Source organism: Gastrolobium bilobum, unplaced genomic scaffold (assembly GCF_033153095.1).
Source record: "Gastrolobium bilobum isolate Gb01-03AN ecotype WA unplaced genomic scaffold, APGP_CSIRO_Gbil_v1 utg11974, whole genome shotgun sequence".
NCBI classification, from domain to species: domain Eukaryota; kingdom Viridiplantae; phylum Streptophyta; class Magnoliopsida; order Fabales; family Fabaceae; genus Gastrolobium; species Gastrolobium bilobum.
The window spans coordinates 188608-206462 of record NW_026897182.1 but is presented as its reverse complement, the minus strand read 5'-3'; the positions used below and the strand labels follow the sequence as shown (position 1 = coordinate 206462).

Sequence of the window (17855 nt, the reverse complement as noted above, 5' to 3'; positions counted from 1 at the left end):
GGTAAAAGCTTTAATCAAGTAACCAGTAACTTTCTTGAGTTGTTATCTAACCTGAATTTTATAACATTGGTAAAATGGAATACGAATGAATTTAAAAATTAGTTTTTGATAGAACTCAATAACATATTTTGATTCGGCCAACACATAAACACATCATTAAAAAATAGTTTTAAATTCATATAGAATATTAAAAAATATTTCAAGCCAATTTTTCAAATTACAAAAAATATTTTGAATTAATTCAAATAAATATAAAAGTATAAATTAAAAATATTTAAAATTATGAATAACCTATGCATTCTTAATTAAAGGAATTTGAATTTAATATTTAAAATAATATAAATGAAATACATAATAATTTATACAAAAATACATTAATAAATTTATTTTAATATTTAAGAGTAAATTTCAGCCGTTAACAATTTTAATTTGGATTTGGTTCGTAACAAAAGAGAATATATAATACTTTTTCATGGCTACTTCTATTGGTCATGCATAAAAAAAGGCCCGTGGGCCGGTTTACAAGTTGCGCACCTTACAATAGCCCAATGCCATGAGAGTTAGGGTTTTAAAACCCTAAATATAGCCTTATTCATTCCTTCAACCGTTGTTGCCGAGAGCCATCTATAGTTACTGTGAAGGTACCTGAGTAAGCCATCATGGTACGATTCTGCTTCTACTCTCTATAATTTGTTATTGCGATGATCTCGTATTAGATCTCTGGAGTGTTTTCATATTTATCCTTTTTCTGATTCTTAGGTGAAGTACTCAAGAGAGCCTGACAATCCTACCAAGTGTAAGTTCTATTTTACTTTTATAACTTGTGTAATGGTTTGGTTTTCTCGCTTTTGGAATAGATGCGATTTGTTCTGTGTTTTTCGTAAATTCGATGTTTATATTTTTCGTCACTACTTTTGAGCTTTCAGTTTGATTTATTTTTATTTTTTTTTCATTTGCAGCCTGCAAGGCTAGAGGCGCTGACCTTAGAGTTCACTTCAAGGTACCGAGTTTTGTTATTTTGGTTATTCTCTGTTTATTTTTATTTTATTTATTTTAGAATTTAAAGAATAAGTTTCATATGCGCTTGTATAACGATATAACGAATAACGATGCCATCAAGAGATCAATGTGTCAACTGCCGTCAATTTGTCTTCTTGACTCAGCTATGATTTGGTTGATTAATATAAATAAACATGGATTTACGCTGATTAATCATGCTGAAAAAAGCTGGGGCCTGTTTATCCTGTGTGAGCATGTCTCTTGTAAAACTTCAGGGACAACATGGCCATTGTTGTTGGATGAAGCTCTGTCTTTTAACTGACTAAAGGTTCAGTAAATGATGGAACATGTTGCACTTTTGTTGCACCATGCATTTTTTATTCATGTAGTGCTTATTTGTGTTGCCATTTTCTTGTTCTCTATTAGTTGATTATATCATGTCCTGCTATTGGGTCTAAGGGAAATGTGATTTGATTGTCGATTTCATCATTTTAGTTGCCCCTGACTCACATTAAATACAAAATATGTTTTTGATGAAGTTGTGGTTTTATTTCACACTAGTTTTCTTTATTTAGGATCATATATGGAAAACTTTGGTAATCGAATGGAGTCTGATAAAACCTGATGAAAAAAGCAGGGGCCTCTTGCCTGTGTGAATGGGCCTCTCGTTACCTTCAGGGATATAATAACCTCTGTTATTGGGTGAACCTCTGTTCCTTGTTTGTGACTGAAGGTTCAGTAAACGATGGAACATGTAGTGCTTTTGCAGCATGATAAATTTGATTCATATTGAACTTGTTTTTGTTGCCTTGTTTTTAATCTTTATTATTTACTTAGTATCTGAGATAATATGTTTTCTGCACTTTTTAACGGCGAAACTATCTGGTTAAGTTCCTCATGAAATGATATAGTTGCTCCTGATTGACCTCATTACTTTAAAATATGTGAAGTTGATTGAGTTCATGTATTGCTATTTGCATTTATTTTCCTCAGTTATGATATAGACAGAACTCCGTTATTATAAGAAATGGAGTCAGAGAAAACATGATTTGAAAAGCAGGGTCTGTTGCCTGTGTGAGCAAGCCTCTTGATACCTTCAGGGATACTATAACTATTGTTATTGCGTGAGCCTATTTTCCTTGTTTGTTACCGAAGGTCCGGTAAATGACCTTTCAGGTTGTATGCATGCTAGAATCATTATTAACTTTGATTTATTGTCATGGTATTTTTTGTTGTTGTTGAGGATATTATAATAATCATCATCTGGCATAGTGGCTATAGTAGATTTCATTAATAAGTAAGAAACTATATTGCAAAGGCAATGCCTTGTTCTTTTTCTTTTTTGATTTAAAACTTTGTAGAACAGCTATAATTTTTACCCACAATGGGCAGTATCTGATGTCTTTCTGGGCACAGCTCCCTTGTAATTATCAGCGACATGGGCATTATTATTATTGGCCGAGTATATTTCTCTTTTGTTAATGAAGTTTTATTAATGATAGTGTAATACAAGTATTACACCTAATTTGTTCAATTTATTTATATTATTTTCCTACCCTTGAGACTTTGGCCTTTAAATTGCACTTACAGAACACTAGGGAAACTGCCCATGCCATTAGGAAGTTGCCCTTGGCAAAGGCTAAAAGGTACTTGGAGGATGTTCTCGCTCACAAACAGGCCATTCCATTCAGACGTTTCTGCAGGGGTGTTGGGAGGACAGCCCAGGCAAAAAATAGACACTCTAATGGACAGGGAAGGTGGCCTGTCAAATCAGCTAAATTCATCTTAGATTTACTCAAGAATGCTGAGAGTAATGCTGAAGTATGCTCTATATCATCATTTGCTTTGCTATATGACCGTTTTATGTCAACTGTCTCGAAACTAAATTGGTAATTACTTCCTTTCAGGTTAAAGGTTTGGATGTTGATGCTCTTTTTGTTTCACATGTCCAAGTCAATCAAGCACAGAAGCAAAGACGCAGAACATACCGAGCCCATGGAAGAATCAACCGTATGTTTGTAATCTTGAGTTTTTTTTTTTTACTTATTTAGTGGATTGTTTATTTGTTACATGGTTTTATTGATGGAGACTGTTTTGGCAGCCTACATGTCATCTCCCTGCCACATAGAGTTGATATTATCTGAAAAGGAAGAGCCTGTCAAGAAGGAGGTATTTGATTCATCTGGTGGTGGTTTTTCATTTCCTTTTTTCTTCATTGATTATCTAATGCTTATTTTTTGTTGTTCTTGTAGCCCGAGACCCAGTTGGCAACAAGCAAGAAGAAGTCCCAAGCTCTTCGAAGCGGTGCTTCATCTTAAATTGCAATTTAACTAAATTGTTTCAGGCCCAATATTTCTATTTTGTGTCACGAGGAGAGTTTTGTTGCTTGTTTTATTTTGCTTTTAGTATTTGGTATGAGTTAATGCTATAAGAGGCATGAACACCAGGTTTTGTTTCGTACTGTTCCAAATTAATTTGACCTAATTTGAAAACTTATGCTCTTTACGATTTGCGGTTTTGTTTGTCTTACTTTATGTATGGTTTTAATATCATTTCTCCTTTGTAAACAACCGAATAAAAAAAGTAAGGGTAATTTTTTAAACGAGCAAAATGTGTTAAGTGATAGTTCGATGTAATTATGCCTTTAGAAGGATAAAATTAAAGGTTTTTATATGATTTTTTTAATAAAATACTTTTTGATGAGGTGTACGATGTCTAAGAAATTAGATAATAGTCTTCTATTATTATTTAATTGTTGTTACTAATATTTACTAGGGTTAAAGGATGTGGTACCATGTATAAACACTCATTGAGAGGTTATGGGGCAGCCGGTGTTAATCTTGATGGATGGTGTGATATATAAGGTCTGATAATATAAGTTTGTATTATATATTAAGATCATCATATATCTCTTATATCATCATACAATTTAATCAGGCTTAGGAGGATAGGATTAAGCCTGATAAGAGGTTAATATATTAATTAATGCAATTCTCAAGAATTAATATATTATTTAACTGTTACCATATTAAAATAATAATTTTAAAAATATTGAAGATTTTTATTTTTATAAAAATTAATATATTTTTTGGACACAATGATTCACATATTTTTATAAAAAAATAATATCATCTAATATATTCGGAAGAATTATGTAAATTCATTATTAAAAGGTCTTTTTGACAAAAATATTTATTTTTAACCTATATAGTATTATACAGTGTATTATTAAACATTGAATGATATTATCTTATATGGCTTGGGGAGGGATTTTTTATTGTTTAATTGTAGAATTTAATTCAAAAACAAATTATCTACTCCATCCAATATTATGCTAAACGCAGGATAATATTAAAATTTACAATTATATTTTATATTATCAGTTCTTATACTATCAAGTCTTATCTCATACTATGTACCAAACATACCCTGTGAATCACCAAATTTCGTTGAGTTGGTCATGGTTGAGATCTCGCATATCCATTTACTGTCTTTACCAATAAAATGTAACTAGTATGTTTACCAAAAATTAAAAAATAAATAAATGTAACTAGTACGGCTACAATTCGTCAAAGTTTCGAATGAAAACAAAATGATCGAAGCACAATAAGATTGTAGCATGTTGATAATATGGTAGCACGATAAAATTCAATTTATATTTTCCAAGCGTAAGAAAATTGTGGCATTTTGATAATATAATATTGATTAAAACCCAAGGGCCGTTTGATTTAGGAATTTTTTTTTGGAATAGTAGGGAAATGAGATAGATAGAGAAATGATTGGAAAGATAGATAAAGTGAGATAGGTAGAAAAAAGTAAAAAAAAGTTGTTTGGTGGGGAAAAACTTTACTGGGAAAATTAGGTAACTTTATGAAATAAACGGTGCATTAAAAGCCAGATAACCGGTTTTCCGAAAAATCTCACCTTCAAATTGAGTTTATAAACAGTTCGGATATCTATGTTTCTCATAAATCCAGACAAATTGGGTAGATGGGTTTTTGGTGATGGTATTTTTAAAAGCCATATTTGAGAAAGATAGATATCCGCTGAAAAGCTCCCAACCAAACACCGGATAAAGAAAATTGCTTGTGATTAATACACCAGCAGCGCAACGATAATCTTGCCCCAGCAGCACCTCATCTCTACAGGCATGCAAGAGAATCAACTAAAACGCAAAGTAGTTTCACCGAAAAATAGAGTTAGATCCAGAAGTGATTGATGCAGAAAGATGCTAAAAAATCATAGGATGATGTGCAATTTCAAAATAAAACAGCAAAGCATTCGTTCACAAGAAAGGGATATAAATCTAGAGATTCCAAAATGCAATCAATCAGTGCTATGAATTTTGAAATTGAAGTGCAATAACATCACGCGCAACAACACTACAGACAGGCTCGTGAAATCAAGACTCAAATGATAATCCTCAAGAGCCACCCAACAACCAATATTATTATCACTCATCTTGCAACAAAGTTTTACAAAATAGGACTTATCCGAAACAGATCATAAGCAATCAACTTAGCACCACACCTAAAACTAAAGAGCTCACTGCATTTGGTGTCTTAAGAATTTCAACGTTCTTCGATAAAACACCAAAAATAATTGGAATTTTGAACTTCAAATTTTCGCTCTACATAACTAAAAAGCATTAGGTATAGCTTCAAATGGGAATCGAACAATAACAACACCTTAACAGGATGTTATGCAGGAAATGACTTCACTTTATATGGGAGAAACACATGAATCTAAGCACCTTTTCTGAAAAATATGAAAAGGTGCAAATTGATTACTCAAGACTTAAAACGACCCAGAAACATGAAAACAAGAGTCAACAGCAGCATGTGCATACTTAAGTGAATTTACCTAGTTCCTATCTTGACTTTCATAGTAGTTTTCCGGGAGAAAGTAACAATTTTATACAGTTCCTCCTTTGACAGAGCAATTTAGTTTGTCATAGTTATAAGGTTCGACAGATTATATCCCCTATCAATTAATCAATGGCTCAATATCTGGTACCAACAGTTCAATCATCCTTTCGATTAGTTTCATAATTCTACTGTTCTAATAGTCATCATACTCCGTCAAATTTGGTAGTGGCGGAATCAGACTGTGTTTGAAGCAGCAAATCCATCTGCAATAACCACTAAGCTATCAAAGCTCCTAGTTGGATTGCTGTGGCGAAATTGCTGTTTGAATAATGATTTTTGTTATGCTCAGACAAGAAGGACTCTGTGATACGAGACGATAATACAACTATCACTTCGTAGAAGTTAGAACAGAATAAACGCGAGTTGCGAGCCTTTGCATCAGTACCACATCGTTAGAAAGCATGCTAGCATACATGAACCTGTGCTATATAATAAGACCCATTAGAATTGAGGTTTTCATCTTTGCGCTTGGGGCAATGACGCAGCTAGTGAGGTTCTAACCGAGGCGCGTCAATTGCTGGTTGAAAACTATTTCCAAACCCCCTCTTAGGCCTGGGTTTGGCCCAGGCCTTCGAGAATTTCTGGAAGGGCTCCCTTCGGGGTAAAGCTCTGCAATTTTAGTTCCAAATATTTACAGGGTTACTCAATTATAAAAGAAAACAAAAAAGAAAACTAAAATTATATATTTACTGTACTTTTTAGTGAAATTATGCTATGTTCCACATAATTAAATTGCTTTTTTTTTCTGGAAATTAGATTGAAATGTGATTAAATCTTATTAAATTGTGACATATCAAAGAATTTGTATTATATTATTTATCATTTTGTAGGCACTTTTATACCGTTATTGTAACATTTAGACTTTTTTTATCATATTCAATTTTTTAAATGATATAAAATATATTATTATTATAAAAAACTTTTATACTACTTATAATTTAAAATTAATTTTGGTGTAATATTTTGAGTATTTTTTTATTTTGTGAACTTTAATTCGTGTCATTGTGTTTAACTGTAATGCTGATACTTTGTGTTAAATTATTTATGAGGTTTTAGTTTGTTTTTTAATATGATCAGAATTTTTTTTTACACACAACATTTTGTGGAGTTTATATTTTTTAAAGCAAAAAAAAATTATAGCACGCAAAACGAATCTTTATAATATTACATAATCACTTTTCTTACAGGAATAAAAGAAATTAATAATACTGTTGAATGGATAGAGTGGAAGTATTATTAAAAATATTAAGTAAAATGAAAATGATAACGTCTGATATAGAATTTTTTTCATATTCTATTTATTTTAGGTTTAAAATTTATTGTTTAGAAATATATTTGTAACGTAATTAATGTAAACCAACAATTAAACTAATTTTTTAAAAATGTTAAAAAGTATTATAAAGAAAAACATTAAATAAAAGTAATAACGCAACAAAACAAAATCTTAAATTTAAATTTAGAGAAAAATATTTATTCTTTTTAAAGAATAGTTATTTGATTTTAATTAAAAATTAATATTTATTATTTATTATATATAAAAAACCTTAATAATTTTTATTTCTTTTATCATAAAATACAATAATTTAAAATAAAATAATACAATTTTATATCTTTTAAAACGTAAAACAAACACCCCTTCAATTTATTACTAAAAAGAAAAGAAACACAAAGGGGAGAGAACCTTGACGTTAAAATTCAGACATATAGTCAAACTCTACTCTGAGAGTGCCTCAGTGCGTGCAGCTTCTTCCCGATCCTGGCTTTTCTTCTGTCTTCGAATTAGGTATCTCTCTCTCTCTCTTCGTTTCCCCCTTAGAATTCACTCTCATGCTAAACCCCTTTCGCTAGATTCTATTTGAGGTTTTATTTCATTAACTATTGCGATGCTAATAAGAATTGTCTTTTTTTTTTTTTTGTCTGGTTAACCGGTGTTTATATGTATATACATATATGTATCCATTTTCCATTGTAATTTCCCGTTGGGTGTGCTTTTACAATGAGCTTTGTTGGACACTTTAATTGTCAATTAATTGTTAATTTTATAAGATTTTCTGAAACCAGAACGAAAACCCCCATTTTTTGATCCAGATCTGATCCAAGGTAGTTGTGTGAGACCTTATGTTTGACTCCAGAAATTTATCTTATTACAGAGAAACATAGATAACCCCTTGGAAGACTTCAATTTTCCGTTGTAGTTTCTTTAAGTAATGATTTCGGAAATCTAATCTAAGGTCGTAGCTTATGGTATGATATTAATTATCATGTTTCTTACATAGCTTTTGATGTTGGTTTAGATATATATATTTATTTTTTTGGATTCAAAGGGTTGCTGAGTGTTTTCCCTTTATTTTTTTTATTTTTTTTTCTGCTTTGTTAGATGGATTGGCAGGGGCAAAAACTGGCGGAGCAGCTGATGCAGATAATGCTGCTTGCATTTGCTGTGATTGCATTTTCAACTGGATATCTCATGGCTTCTTTCCAAATGATGATCCTCACATACGCTGGTGGTGTGGTTCTCACCACATTGGTTACTGTCCCTAATTGGCCCTTCTTCAACCGCCATCCTCTTAAGTGGTTGGATCCATGTGAGATAGAAAAGCATCCCAAGCCACAACCATCCACAAATGTAACTCCAAAGAAGAAACCCAATAAAAAGTAGGCTTTTTCTTTTTCCTTTTTTTGTTTTTTCTAGTTATGTTGGTCATAACTTTTATATAGGCCCTAACTAATTTGGGGTGAAGGTGATTTGAATATTTTGAAAGTACTTATGTTGGTAATAGTATTTCTTTGAAGTTGATGCTTTGACAGTAATTTGCATTTCTTATTCTGTTTCCCTCCCTTTCCCCTTCTGTGGATATTACAGAGTACTTAACTTCTTCAACAACAACAATATATGTTTTTTTCTTTTTGACATTGCTTAGCCATTTACCTTTTTGCCTGTTTTCTAGTTTATAATCTCTTTTAGATATTTGATAATATAATGGGGACAGAGGAACATTTGTCTTTAGACGGTTGATGGGGTAAGTGTACAATTTTAATCATTCTCATTACAAGATAGCCAAGTGATTTCCTAAGCTATTCTATCTGGAATCATGAATTAATTTGTTGCGTGTTAGACTTTTGATGTTTAACAGACCTAGTTAAATTGGTGATGGGTCATTCCATTGTTATGGAATTCGCATATATATTGGAAATCATTATCTCATTTTACATGAAATAATTATCTCATATTATTCTTACATCAAAAATTGTGTCACTATTTTTTTTTAATAGGTGTTGGGCTCCACCACATCATGTTTCTATAGTAGAAGATAGTTATCTCCAACAACATGAGAAAATAGAATCCCTATATGTATATATTTGAAGATGAAGTTATACTTAGAATCTCTTACAACCATTTCCATTATCATTAGATCAAAATCAAATTCATGGTAACGAAATGGCATCAACATTTTATCTAATGATAATAAAATGGTGGTATGTTAGGGTATGAACCCTAAGGAGAAAGTGAAAGAGAGGGATTTGCAAGGAAAAATCAAGTTTGTTCATTAATTTTTCAATACAATGTTACATCCTTCGTTTTATTCAACCCATTCCTACTACAGTAAGTAACTACTTACCCAAACGTCCCACGTGAGTAGAACTAACGACACAAATACTTCACTAATGACTCAGCAGTACAACATTTACACACGTGGCCATTAAGTAGCATAGTCAACTAGCCACTCTGGCTTCCTATATGTATGCGACCAGACTTCCCACACATTGTAACATTGTAAGGTAAAATAGGTTGCAAGTATAACATGTCTATATTTTGAATCCATTACTAATGATTGTTCACTTACTTTTTTAATCCATTACTAAGGATTGTTCTCTCTAATTGTGTCTTACTTTTCTTTTTCTTTTAGTGGAACTTTCCTTAGTTCAGGTGGCATATATATGCAGTACAACATATATATCTTAATCTAAAGGATTTTTGTAGCTTTAGTTACATGCAGTTACAAACTGAAACATTTTTTGTTGTAGTCTTGGTTGGTAATGTATTCCTCATGTTTTGTTGTCATTCCGGGTAACCCCGAATAGACAATGATGCAGTGTTCGTTACAGTCTACAAAATGATTCAATACTACTGAGTACTGATAGCTTGGCGACGTCTGCCTGAAATATTAGACTACAATTTTGTCTCCTGAATCCTGATGTTCAACTAGGGTCATCTAAAGGAACTAAACTCGTTGTGGCTATTCGTAAAATTTAGGTCGATTGGGCTTGAAAAATATTAACCCATTTAAACTTTAATATTTTCAGCTTGATTTAATCTGTATGAATTTTATTTATTATTATTTTTTTACAATAATGTGCAACAGTAACATATCAATTGTATAATTTTCAAAGAGGAGGAGGAGGGGTCTTGTAACTCTTGTTTAGTTTTGGGGATTTTCCTTAAATGGGTAGGCTAGTAAAATTTAAGCCGGTTTAATACTTAAATCTTTTTAGTTTCGTCACTCATTGACCGTAAGGCCCCTCTGGAGGTGCTTAATCAAGGTTGTCAAAACGAGTTGACATGACATGAATTTAACACGATACGAATATGCCAATACGAACACAATACATATTTTTATTCGTGTCAAAATTTTCAACATAAATACGACACGATTTTTTTACAGATTGATACGACACGAATAACGCGCAAAATTAGGGATCGGAATGATAATTGACAAAAAAAATTAAAAAAATGTGTCAAAATTAAAAAAATTTAAAAAAATAGTAAAAAATAAATATCGGTCGACACGAATTTGACATGCGACGCAACACTACACGATTTTTTGCTAATCATTTTTCTCAACACGAACACGACACGAATTTTTTTACAGGTCAATTTGAACACAAAATTTTTCGTGTTGTGTCGCGAATCGACCCGCGTGTCATAACCTGTTTTGACATTCCTATATTTAATTGGACTAATAGGATCTTAAGTGGTATGCTTGATAATTAATTGACCCACAAGAGATCTTCAAATGTCAATAAGGCCAAGCCCAGTCCTATATATCTGCTGATTGTTATGAAGATCCAGCACTAGTGTACTGCATGGATGAAGGAAGACGAGATGCTAGGAAATGGTCTTTTTTGGGCTGTGTAAGGACAAGGAGCTAACTTTTATTATTTTTTAGTTGGTAGTTTGTCATAACTAGAATGCACAACGAAGTACTTAAATCTATCATCCCAATTCCAAGCTTGCATAAGTAAGAAATGAGGACTTAGAGCCGAGTGTGTTGATGTGTCATAAAATTGTGGATATTCATAAACCGAAGAGATGACTATCAAGCAAGGGAAAATTAAAACCCATATATCACTAGTTAGGTGCTACGTTGGACTAGACCAATTATTGAGCTATATCAAGTGTATGTTGAACCTTACCTCTAGCTTAGATCCTAGCCCGTTACCAAATCCCTTTTAAAGTCCCCTTGGAATGGTTGGAATATTTATTCTCTCATTAATGTTGCCGTAAAAAATGGGAAAATGATCCTCTCACGCAAAGAATTGTGCACGGTTTAACAAATTTAAATATTTGGTACCTATTGACTAGTTTGAAACTAGATGTTTCAATTGTAACCAGGTAAATTGAATGTACCCGTTTTCGATGTATATTGAGAATTGAAAATAGAGTAAATATTTTTTTTTGGTCCTCAGCAAATTTTATTATGTCCGCTTTAGTCTCTAACAAATAAAAAGGCTATTCGTGATCTCTAAAAAATTCAAAATGGACTCACTTAGTTGAAATCGTGATCCCTCACAAATTAGAAAAAGACCTATATTAGTCCCTCAAGAGGACTAAAATGAGTCCACTTTAAATTTTTTAGGGACCACGAATAGCCTTTTTATTTGCTAGAGATTAAAGCGGCCATCGTAAAATTTGTTGGGGACCGGAAATGATATTTACTCTTGAAAGTATTAAGGTAGAAGAGGAAGGCAGGTGACACGGTAAAAAACCAAACTTAAGTCGATATAAAACTTTAGCCAATGCAAACAAAATTACTAGCTCGTCGTTGTCTATGCTTTACTCTCCATGTGAGTGGAAATTTAGACCATTATTGAGCTAAAGTTCTTATGGCAATAACTTGATTTCGATTGTTCAATTTTTTTTTACAAGTTTTAACATAAGAAGAAGTGTTTATCTTTTTACATGACACAATTTATATCTTTTCACTCTCACAGAGAGATGAGATCCACACTTTTTTTTTTGTCAACTCTTTTTTCTCCTTTATCTATCTCTTTTTGTCAACTTTATATCTTTTAAAATGAGATACACTTTTTCCTTTGACATATTTAGAGTAGTGTTTTATTTCTAAAAATTAATTATGCTATTTCTTTTTTATGGTACAAAACGCGTTCTGAGATGAATCCACAAATGAAGTTTTGAATTTTCCAATCGACCTCACAAACTTCGGTGAAGTGGATTATTCACCTTCTTGCTGAAGCTTGATAATCCACAAATAAGAAAGAGAAATGTCACTAATAATTTACTGTACTCATTCTACGGGTACAGTAAATGGAGATATTTTTCTCGAGATAAATTATTTTTGGTGAGTCTAAAACAATGTTACTTTGGAATAGAAATTAAGGTATTTTTGTAATTCTAATTTATTGCATGGTTATATTAATCTTTATCATTATAATTTTTTAATCTTACAACTTCAAAATGACATCGTTTTGGATTTATCGGAGATAACTTTATTTACCGTGACTGAAGAAATATTTTTTCCTAATTTTAAATATTTAATTTATTCTTAAACAAAATTTAATATTGATATCACTAATGGATAGTAAAGTCATGTTATTTAATGCAAATCAAACGTAAAATTTTATCCAATAAAAATGCTAAAAAGAAATATCAAAAAATCAATTATTAATATTTTTAAATGAGTAATAACACATCTCTACGGTGTACAAGAGTGAAAATATAAGTATTTATAACACTCTTTGAAAAAAAAAAAAATTTAATAGATTGATAATATTTTATAATAATGAGTAACTTAATTTTTTATAAAAAACTATGTATATAACATTATATACTTGTAATTTGTAGATAAAATTTAAAATAATATGTTTTTAAAAAAAATTCGGAAATAAATAAATAAATAAATATATATATATATATGAGGTAGGATCCTTTGACACAAGTGTCAAATTTCAAATTTGACACCTCATCTGAGAGCCGTTAGATCAAAAAAGATCAACGACTCTGATTTGTAAGCATGTGATACATTTGATCTTTTTTATGTAATGGTTATCAAATGAGATGTCAAATTTAAAATTTGAAACTGGTGTCAAAGGATCCTACCTCTATATATATATATATATTGGGTTCCACTAACTTTTGTGTGTGTTGCATGAAACAAGGCAAATTATCTCATGCAACACGAAAAATAATATTCACATAGAATGTATATAAATATAAGGAGTTTTTAAAAATTCAGAAATACTCTCAGCCATTGAAATTTAACTTAAAAATTAAAAATTATCAAATTAGTCAATAAATATATAATTTAATTTAATATAAAAAAGTATGATTAAAATATTATTAAATATAATTAATATGTGACTAATTTTTGACAACTTCTTTTAGATATCAGTATTCTTTAAAAAATGATACTTAAATAATTCATTGTATTTAATAAAAAATATTACTTCTGTTTCAAATTATCAGTTGAATTTTTTACAAAGGATAAGAAAGTAATTAAATATATCTAATTTCAGATAAGTATAACCACATTTAAAGTTATCGTGGCTATAGTTATCATTTCATCAAGTGAAAAAATTAAAGATAAAAAATAAAATATCTTTATTAATTTTCTAAATTAATAAATAAATACATTATTAAAAAATAACTTATATGTTGAAATAAAAAAATAATAATGACCAACGTAGCTATAAAAGTACATATTAAATAATATATGAGCAAAACAACCACCACTTTGGTTGAGATTGTGACAGTACTAGCCTGCAATCTACATCAATAAACGTAGCTATAAATAGCCTCATCCACGAGAGTAGTTGTTGATAAATTGATAATTGAACACAAGAGTTCAACGCCCAATAAACTTGAAACGATGGTTCACATACGCATGGACTTGCAACATTATCGCATTAACATCAAAGTTAAACCACACTCTGAGTCTGAATAAATAAATAAATAATGATGTTGCTATCAGCGCATAACATATCAATTGGAATCTCAAATCTGTGGTGAACTCTATATCTTCAGCTGATTGGCCCACGTGTCACAAATATTCCACACCCCTTGCTTGCAAATAAGTGGTAAGATTATTCTGATTCTTGGAGCGACTGGTTTTAATTAATTGGCGCGTCCTAATAGCTACAGAATCAAAATCAAAGATTCTAGCAAGACAACGTAATGTATCATAATACGTTTTCTCCTATGCAAAAATAAAATAAAAAAAATTGTCATAATTTTCTTGGGTTTTATTTGAGGAATGTGTGAAACGTTTACACGTGTAATATATTTTTTTTGGCATGTTTACGCTTATAATGTAAATGGTGAAAAATCAGAGTCAAGAGCTATGTCATTTCAAGGAGACACTAGCTCATCACAACATGACTCAATCAAGATATCCATGATCATTGATGGTAATGAAATTCAAAGTATTTAACTCTTTACACTGGTAATTACTTAAAAAGAAAGAATATTAACTGTAAATATAAAATTTTGATAGAGAAACACTGAAGTGACTATTGAGATTATGAGGAAACAATTTTTTTTTTAACTTTTTTTTGTTTTGATAGCCAACATTTTTTTAACTTGACATATGTGAGTGAATGTAAATTTTTTTATCCGTGCAATTAATATTTCTTGTAAAAATATCTATCCCTGAAATTAATCAATGATCGCCATAATTTGATTATATAATAATAATATTTAAAAAGTCCGAAAATACGAATAATAGTGTTAATACATATTTCACTTCATATTGGAAACACAACTATAATGTCAGAAATTATAAATAATAATATTTTTTATACTATACATATTCTTCTTTTTTTTTTCATAACTGACACTTTAAGAATTATAATGTTTTAAATAAACTCAATGGGTGCAGCTCTGTTGGTAACTTGGCGCTGAGTTAGTGGGGTTGGACATGTGTTCGATTCCTGCTGAATGCATTCTTGGGGAGGGGGCTGAACCTTTAGCCATCACTGATCCCCCGCACTCCGGATTAGTCTCATAGCCGGCTCAAAGAGTCGAAGCTCGTGGAGATACCGGAGGGAGCCAACTCGCCTCAAAGAGATAATTAGGGTTGGGTAACTCCAAAAAAAAAAAATGTTTTAAATAATTTATCACTTTAGAAAACGAAGAAAGCATTAATTATTTTTGAATTTTTAAATGAAATAAGAAAATATTGATAAAGCGAGAAAATAAAGAGTGTGTTTGTTTGTGTTTTTATAAAAGAAAAAAAAAAGTTAAAACAAACGGCATGCCTGTTCGTTAATGAAATATAAGGTATTTCCTATGTACTAAAAAAATAAAATAAGGTATTTCCCATATATTATATCATTAATTGTGTTTCTCGCTAATTATGACAGTTTTATTATTATCTCTAATTTTCACTTCAAAATTTAGTATTTTTTACGGCATAGGTTGATTATTGGCGTATTACTACAGCCTACAGGAGGCGTCCTACCTGAGATTTAAGAATTTCCAATTCCAAACAGTCTTTTCTTTTTGCTAATCTTCCAAACACGGTCTTTACTTTCATTATTAAAGGGATAAGATATTGTTACTATCAAATAATGTTATTATCATATCTTAATCGTTAATTTCTGACAATCAATTATTATTATTTTCACAAATCAAACTAATTAATTAATTATTAATTCATAATAAATGATAACCGCCGATTAACAGAAATCAACAGTTAAGATATTATAATAATTGTTATAAAAAAAAAAAGATATTATAATAATATTAATAGTAACAATATCCTATCCCTTGTTAGAATACTTAAAAACATATTGGTTATACCTCAAAAAATAATTTAGGGAGTGTTTTATTTTAAAGTTAGTTTATATATATTTTTATATTTTATAAAAAAATTTCTTATTTTAAAAATCTATTATTATTATTATTATATTTATCTCATTTTATATGAGAGAAAAATTTATCCTACACACATAAAAAAAGAATAGATGGCACTATTTTTCTTTCTCTCTTCTCTCACTTATGAATCTCATTTATAATTTTATTTTTATATAAAATAATTATTTTTCTACAATATAAAAAACTATTTTCCTTGTTATAAATATAGATTAGTACCCATTTTTTCTCAATATTCATTGTTCAATGTTATCTCTTTATGTGTATTCCAATAATTTCACGTGGAGTGAAAAATGAGTTCTGAGGTGGACACGGTTGTGTCAGTATTATCCACTGTTTTATCTCCAATGTCTAAATCTTCATAATCCTATAAATACCCCCCTTTTCTTTTCTTCTTGCAGCGCCTCCATCTCCTATCCTCTTAACATATCTATTTCTTTCTTAACATCTCTTTCTCATTCTCCTTTCCCCTTCAGATTTCATTCTTCTTGTAGCTTTGTAAGTTCCTCTTTTTTTCTTTATTGTTTTTTCTTATGTTGCATTCTTGTTTTCTTAAGTATTAAAAGTTCCTATTTCTCTTGTTACAGATCCACCGATCACTATTTATAAATCTACGAGGATCCTTTGGTAAAGTCTCATTACAAAAAAATATCTCATTTTTGACTTTCATGCTTCTTCTTTTAAATCGGTTTAAGTGGTTTTATTATGACTTCATCCATACCATTTGGTTCAGCAGGCTATAGGGGCAAAATTTTATTCTTATCAAAATTACTCGCTTAGTTCTTCTCTTTCATTTCCGACTCGTTTTATATTGAGATCACAAGCGTGTATGCACTTTCTGGAAACACTGGAAGGTGGTCCTTTACCTGAATGATGTTTTATTTTATTTTAAATTTACATCACGTGTATATATATATATATATATATATATATATATATATATATATATATATATATGGGGGATATATATATACGGGGGAAAGGATACACTGACAACCAATTAATGTTAGATCGATTATGTTCAGATATATCTATTTATATGGTTATGATTTTTCATATTTAATATTTTATATTTATTTTTACCTTTTTATGGTTGTGATTTTCTATATTTAATGCTTTCATATTAAATTCGGGGAATCATAACCATACAAAGATGAAATAAATATAACTTTTGGATCAACATAATCGATCTAACGGTAAAATTAATTGATAGTAACACTAATTGGTTGTTACAATATCATATCCCATATATATATATATATATATATTATATATATATCAAGGAATCCTAATAAACAATTTTAGCCTTAATTCAATTCCACAATTATAGCGTCCCAAATTACAACATTCCATAATTACATCCTAATTTACTGCTCAATTCCAGAGTTTCTTTCAAATAAATAGTGGTTTGCTTTTGTTAAGAAAGAATGTATATATTCACTCTTAATTTTTCTAAATCTTGTGCTACTCTTTTTGTTTCTCTTTTTTATTATTTCAGCTGATATGAACTTGAAGAGAATGGAAGTTACAGGTGGCTAAGTCTTGCCAAGTTCTATGGCCTACTCTGGTAGGACTTAACAATTTTGCTAATAAAAATTGATTAGTTTGTATATTTTACTTTGACACAAAAGCAACTTTTTGCTATAATTTCTAGATACCCGGCCAATGTGTAAGGGAAGATTCAACTCTGGCAGCATAAGGTATAATTGGCAGAAAACAATTGAGAGGGATTACAGTAGGAGCAGAACTTCTTTTATGGAATTTGAATCAGACTGGACAAAGAACAGAAAGTCATCTGCTTATACTGCTCACGTGAT

At 30.3% G+C, this 17855-nt stretch overlaps 2 protein-coding genes, 1 long non-coding RNA gene and 4 other non-coding genes across 8 annotated transcripts; all 7 read left to right on the top strand.

The window, feature by feature from the left end:
- Nucleotides 1-582: 582 nt before the first annotated feature.
- Nucleotides 583-3509, top strand: LOC133304727 (large ribosomal subunit protein uL22y). The gene is made up of 7 exons (XM_061504775.1): nt 583-662; nt 760-796; nt 960-1000; nt 2590-2820; nt 2907-3009; nt 3101-3168; nt 3252-3509. Exons 1-7 carry the CDS (start codon nt 660-662, stop codon nt 3315-3317), a joined length of 549 nt encoding a protein of 182 aa, XP_061360759.1. The 5' UTR covers nt 583-659; the 3' UTR covers nt 3318-3509.
- On the top strand, nt 1221-1350 carry LOC133304752 (small nucleolar RNA snoR74). The gene has a single exon (XR_009750658.1). It is a non-coding gene; the product is annotated as a small nucleolar RNA snoR74 (small nucleolar RNA).
- On the top strand, nt 1627-1755 carry LOC133304751 (small nucleolar RNA snoR74). Its single transcript, XR_009750657.1, has one exon. It is a non-coding gene; the product is annotated as a small nucleolar RNA snoR74 (small nucleolar RNA).
- LOC133304753 (small nucleolar RNA snoR74) lies at nt 2050-2177 on the top strand. The gene has a single exon (XR_009750659.1). It is a non-coding gene; the product is annotated as a small nucleolar RNA snoR74 (small nucleolar RNA).
- Nucleotides 3510-6385: 2876 nt separating the features above from the next.
- Nucleotides 6386-6536, top strand: LOC133304750 (U4 spliceosomal RNA). The gene has a single exon (XR_009750656.1). It is a non-coding gene; the product is annotated as a U4 spliceosomal RNA (small nuclear RNA).
- On the top strand, nt 6404-8719 carry LOC133304741 (signal peptidase complex subunit 1-like). 2 transcript variants are annotated; one of them, XM_061504797.1, is made up of 2 exons: nt 6404-6415; nt 8305-8719. In XM_061504797.1, the coding sequence occupies exons 1-2, from the start codon at nt 6404-6406 to the stop codon at nt 8584-8586; spliced, it is 294 nt and encodes a 97-aa protein (XP_061360781.1). In that variant the 3' UTR covers nt 8587-8719. The 2 variants fall into 2 exon arrangements, with proteins under 2 accessions (XP_061360781.1, XP_061360780.1); XM_061504796.1 differs by lacking the exon at nt 6404-6415 and adding an exon at nt 7584-7710.
- A 7675-nt stretch (nt 8720-16394) lies between these two features.
- LOC133304726 (uncharacterized) lies at nt 16395-17832 on the top strand. Its single transcript, XR_009750655.1, has 4 exons — nt 16395-16536; nt 16626-16665; nt 17537-17605; nt 17693-17832. It is a non-coding gene; the product is annotated as an uncharacterized LOC133304726 (long non-coding RNA).
- The last annotated feature ends 23 nt before the right edge of the window (nt 17833-17855 follow it).

Excerpts from the sequence above, each read along its gene's own strand:
- LOC133304727 (XM_061504775.1), top strand. Across the intron at positions 797-959 it reads GCCTGACAATCCTACCAAGT|CCTGCAAGGCTAGAGGCGCT; the intron begins GTAAGTTCTATT and ends TTTCATTTGCAG. Across the intron at positions 3,010-3,100 it reads AGCCCATGGAAGAATCAACC|CCTACATGTCATCTCCCTGC; the intron begins GTATGTTTGTAA and ends CTGTTTTGGCAG.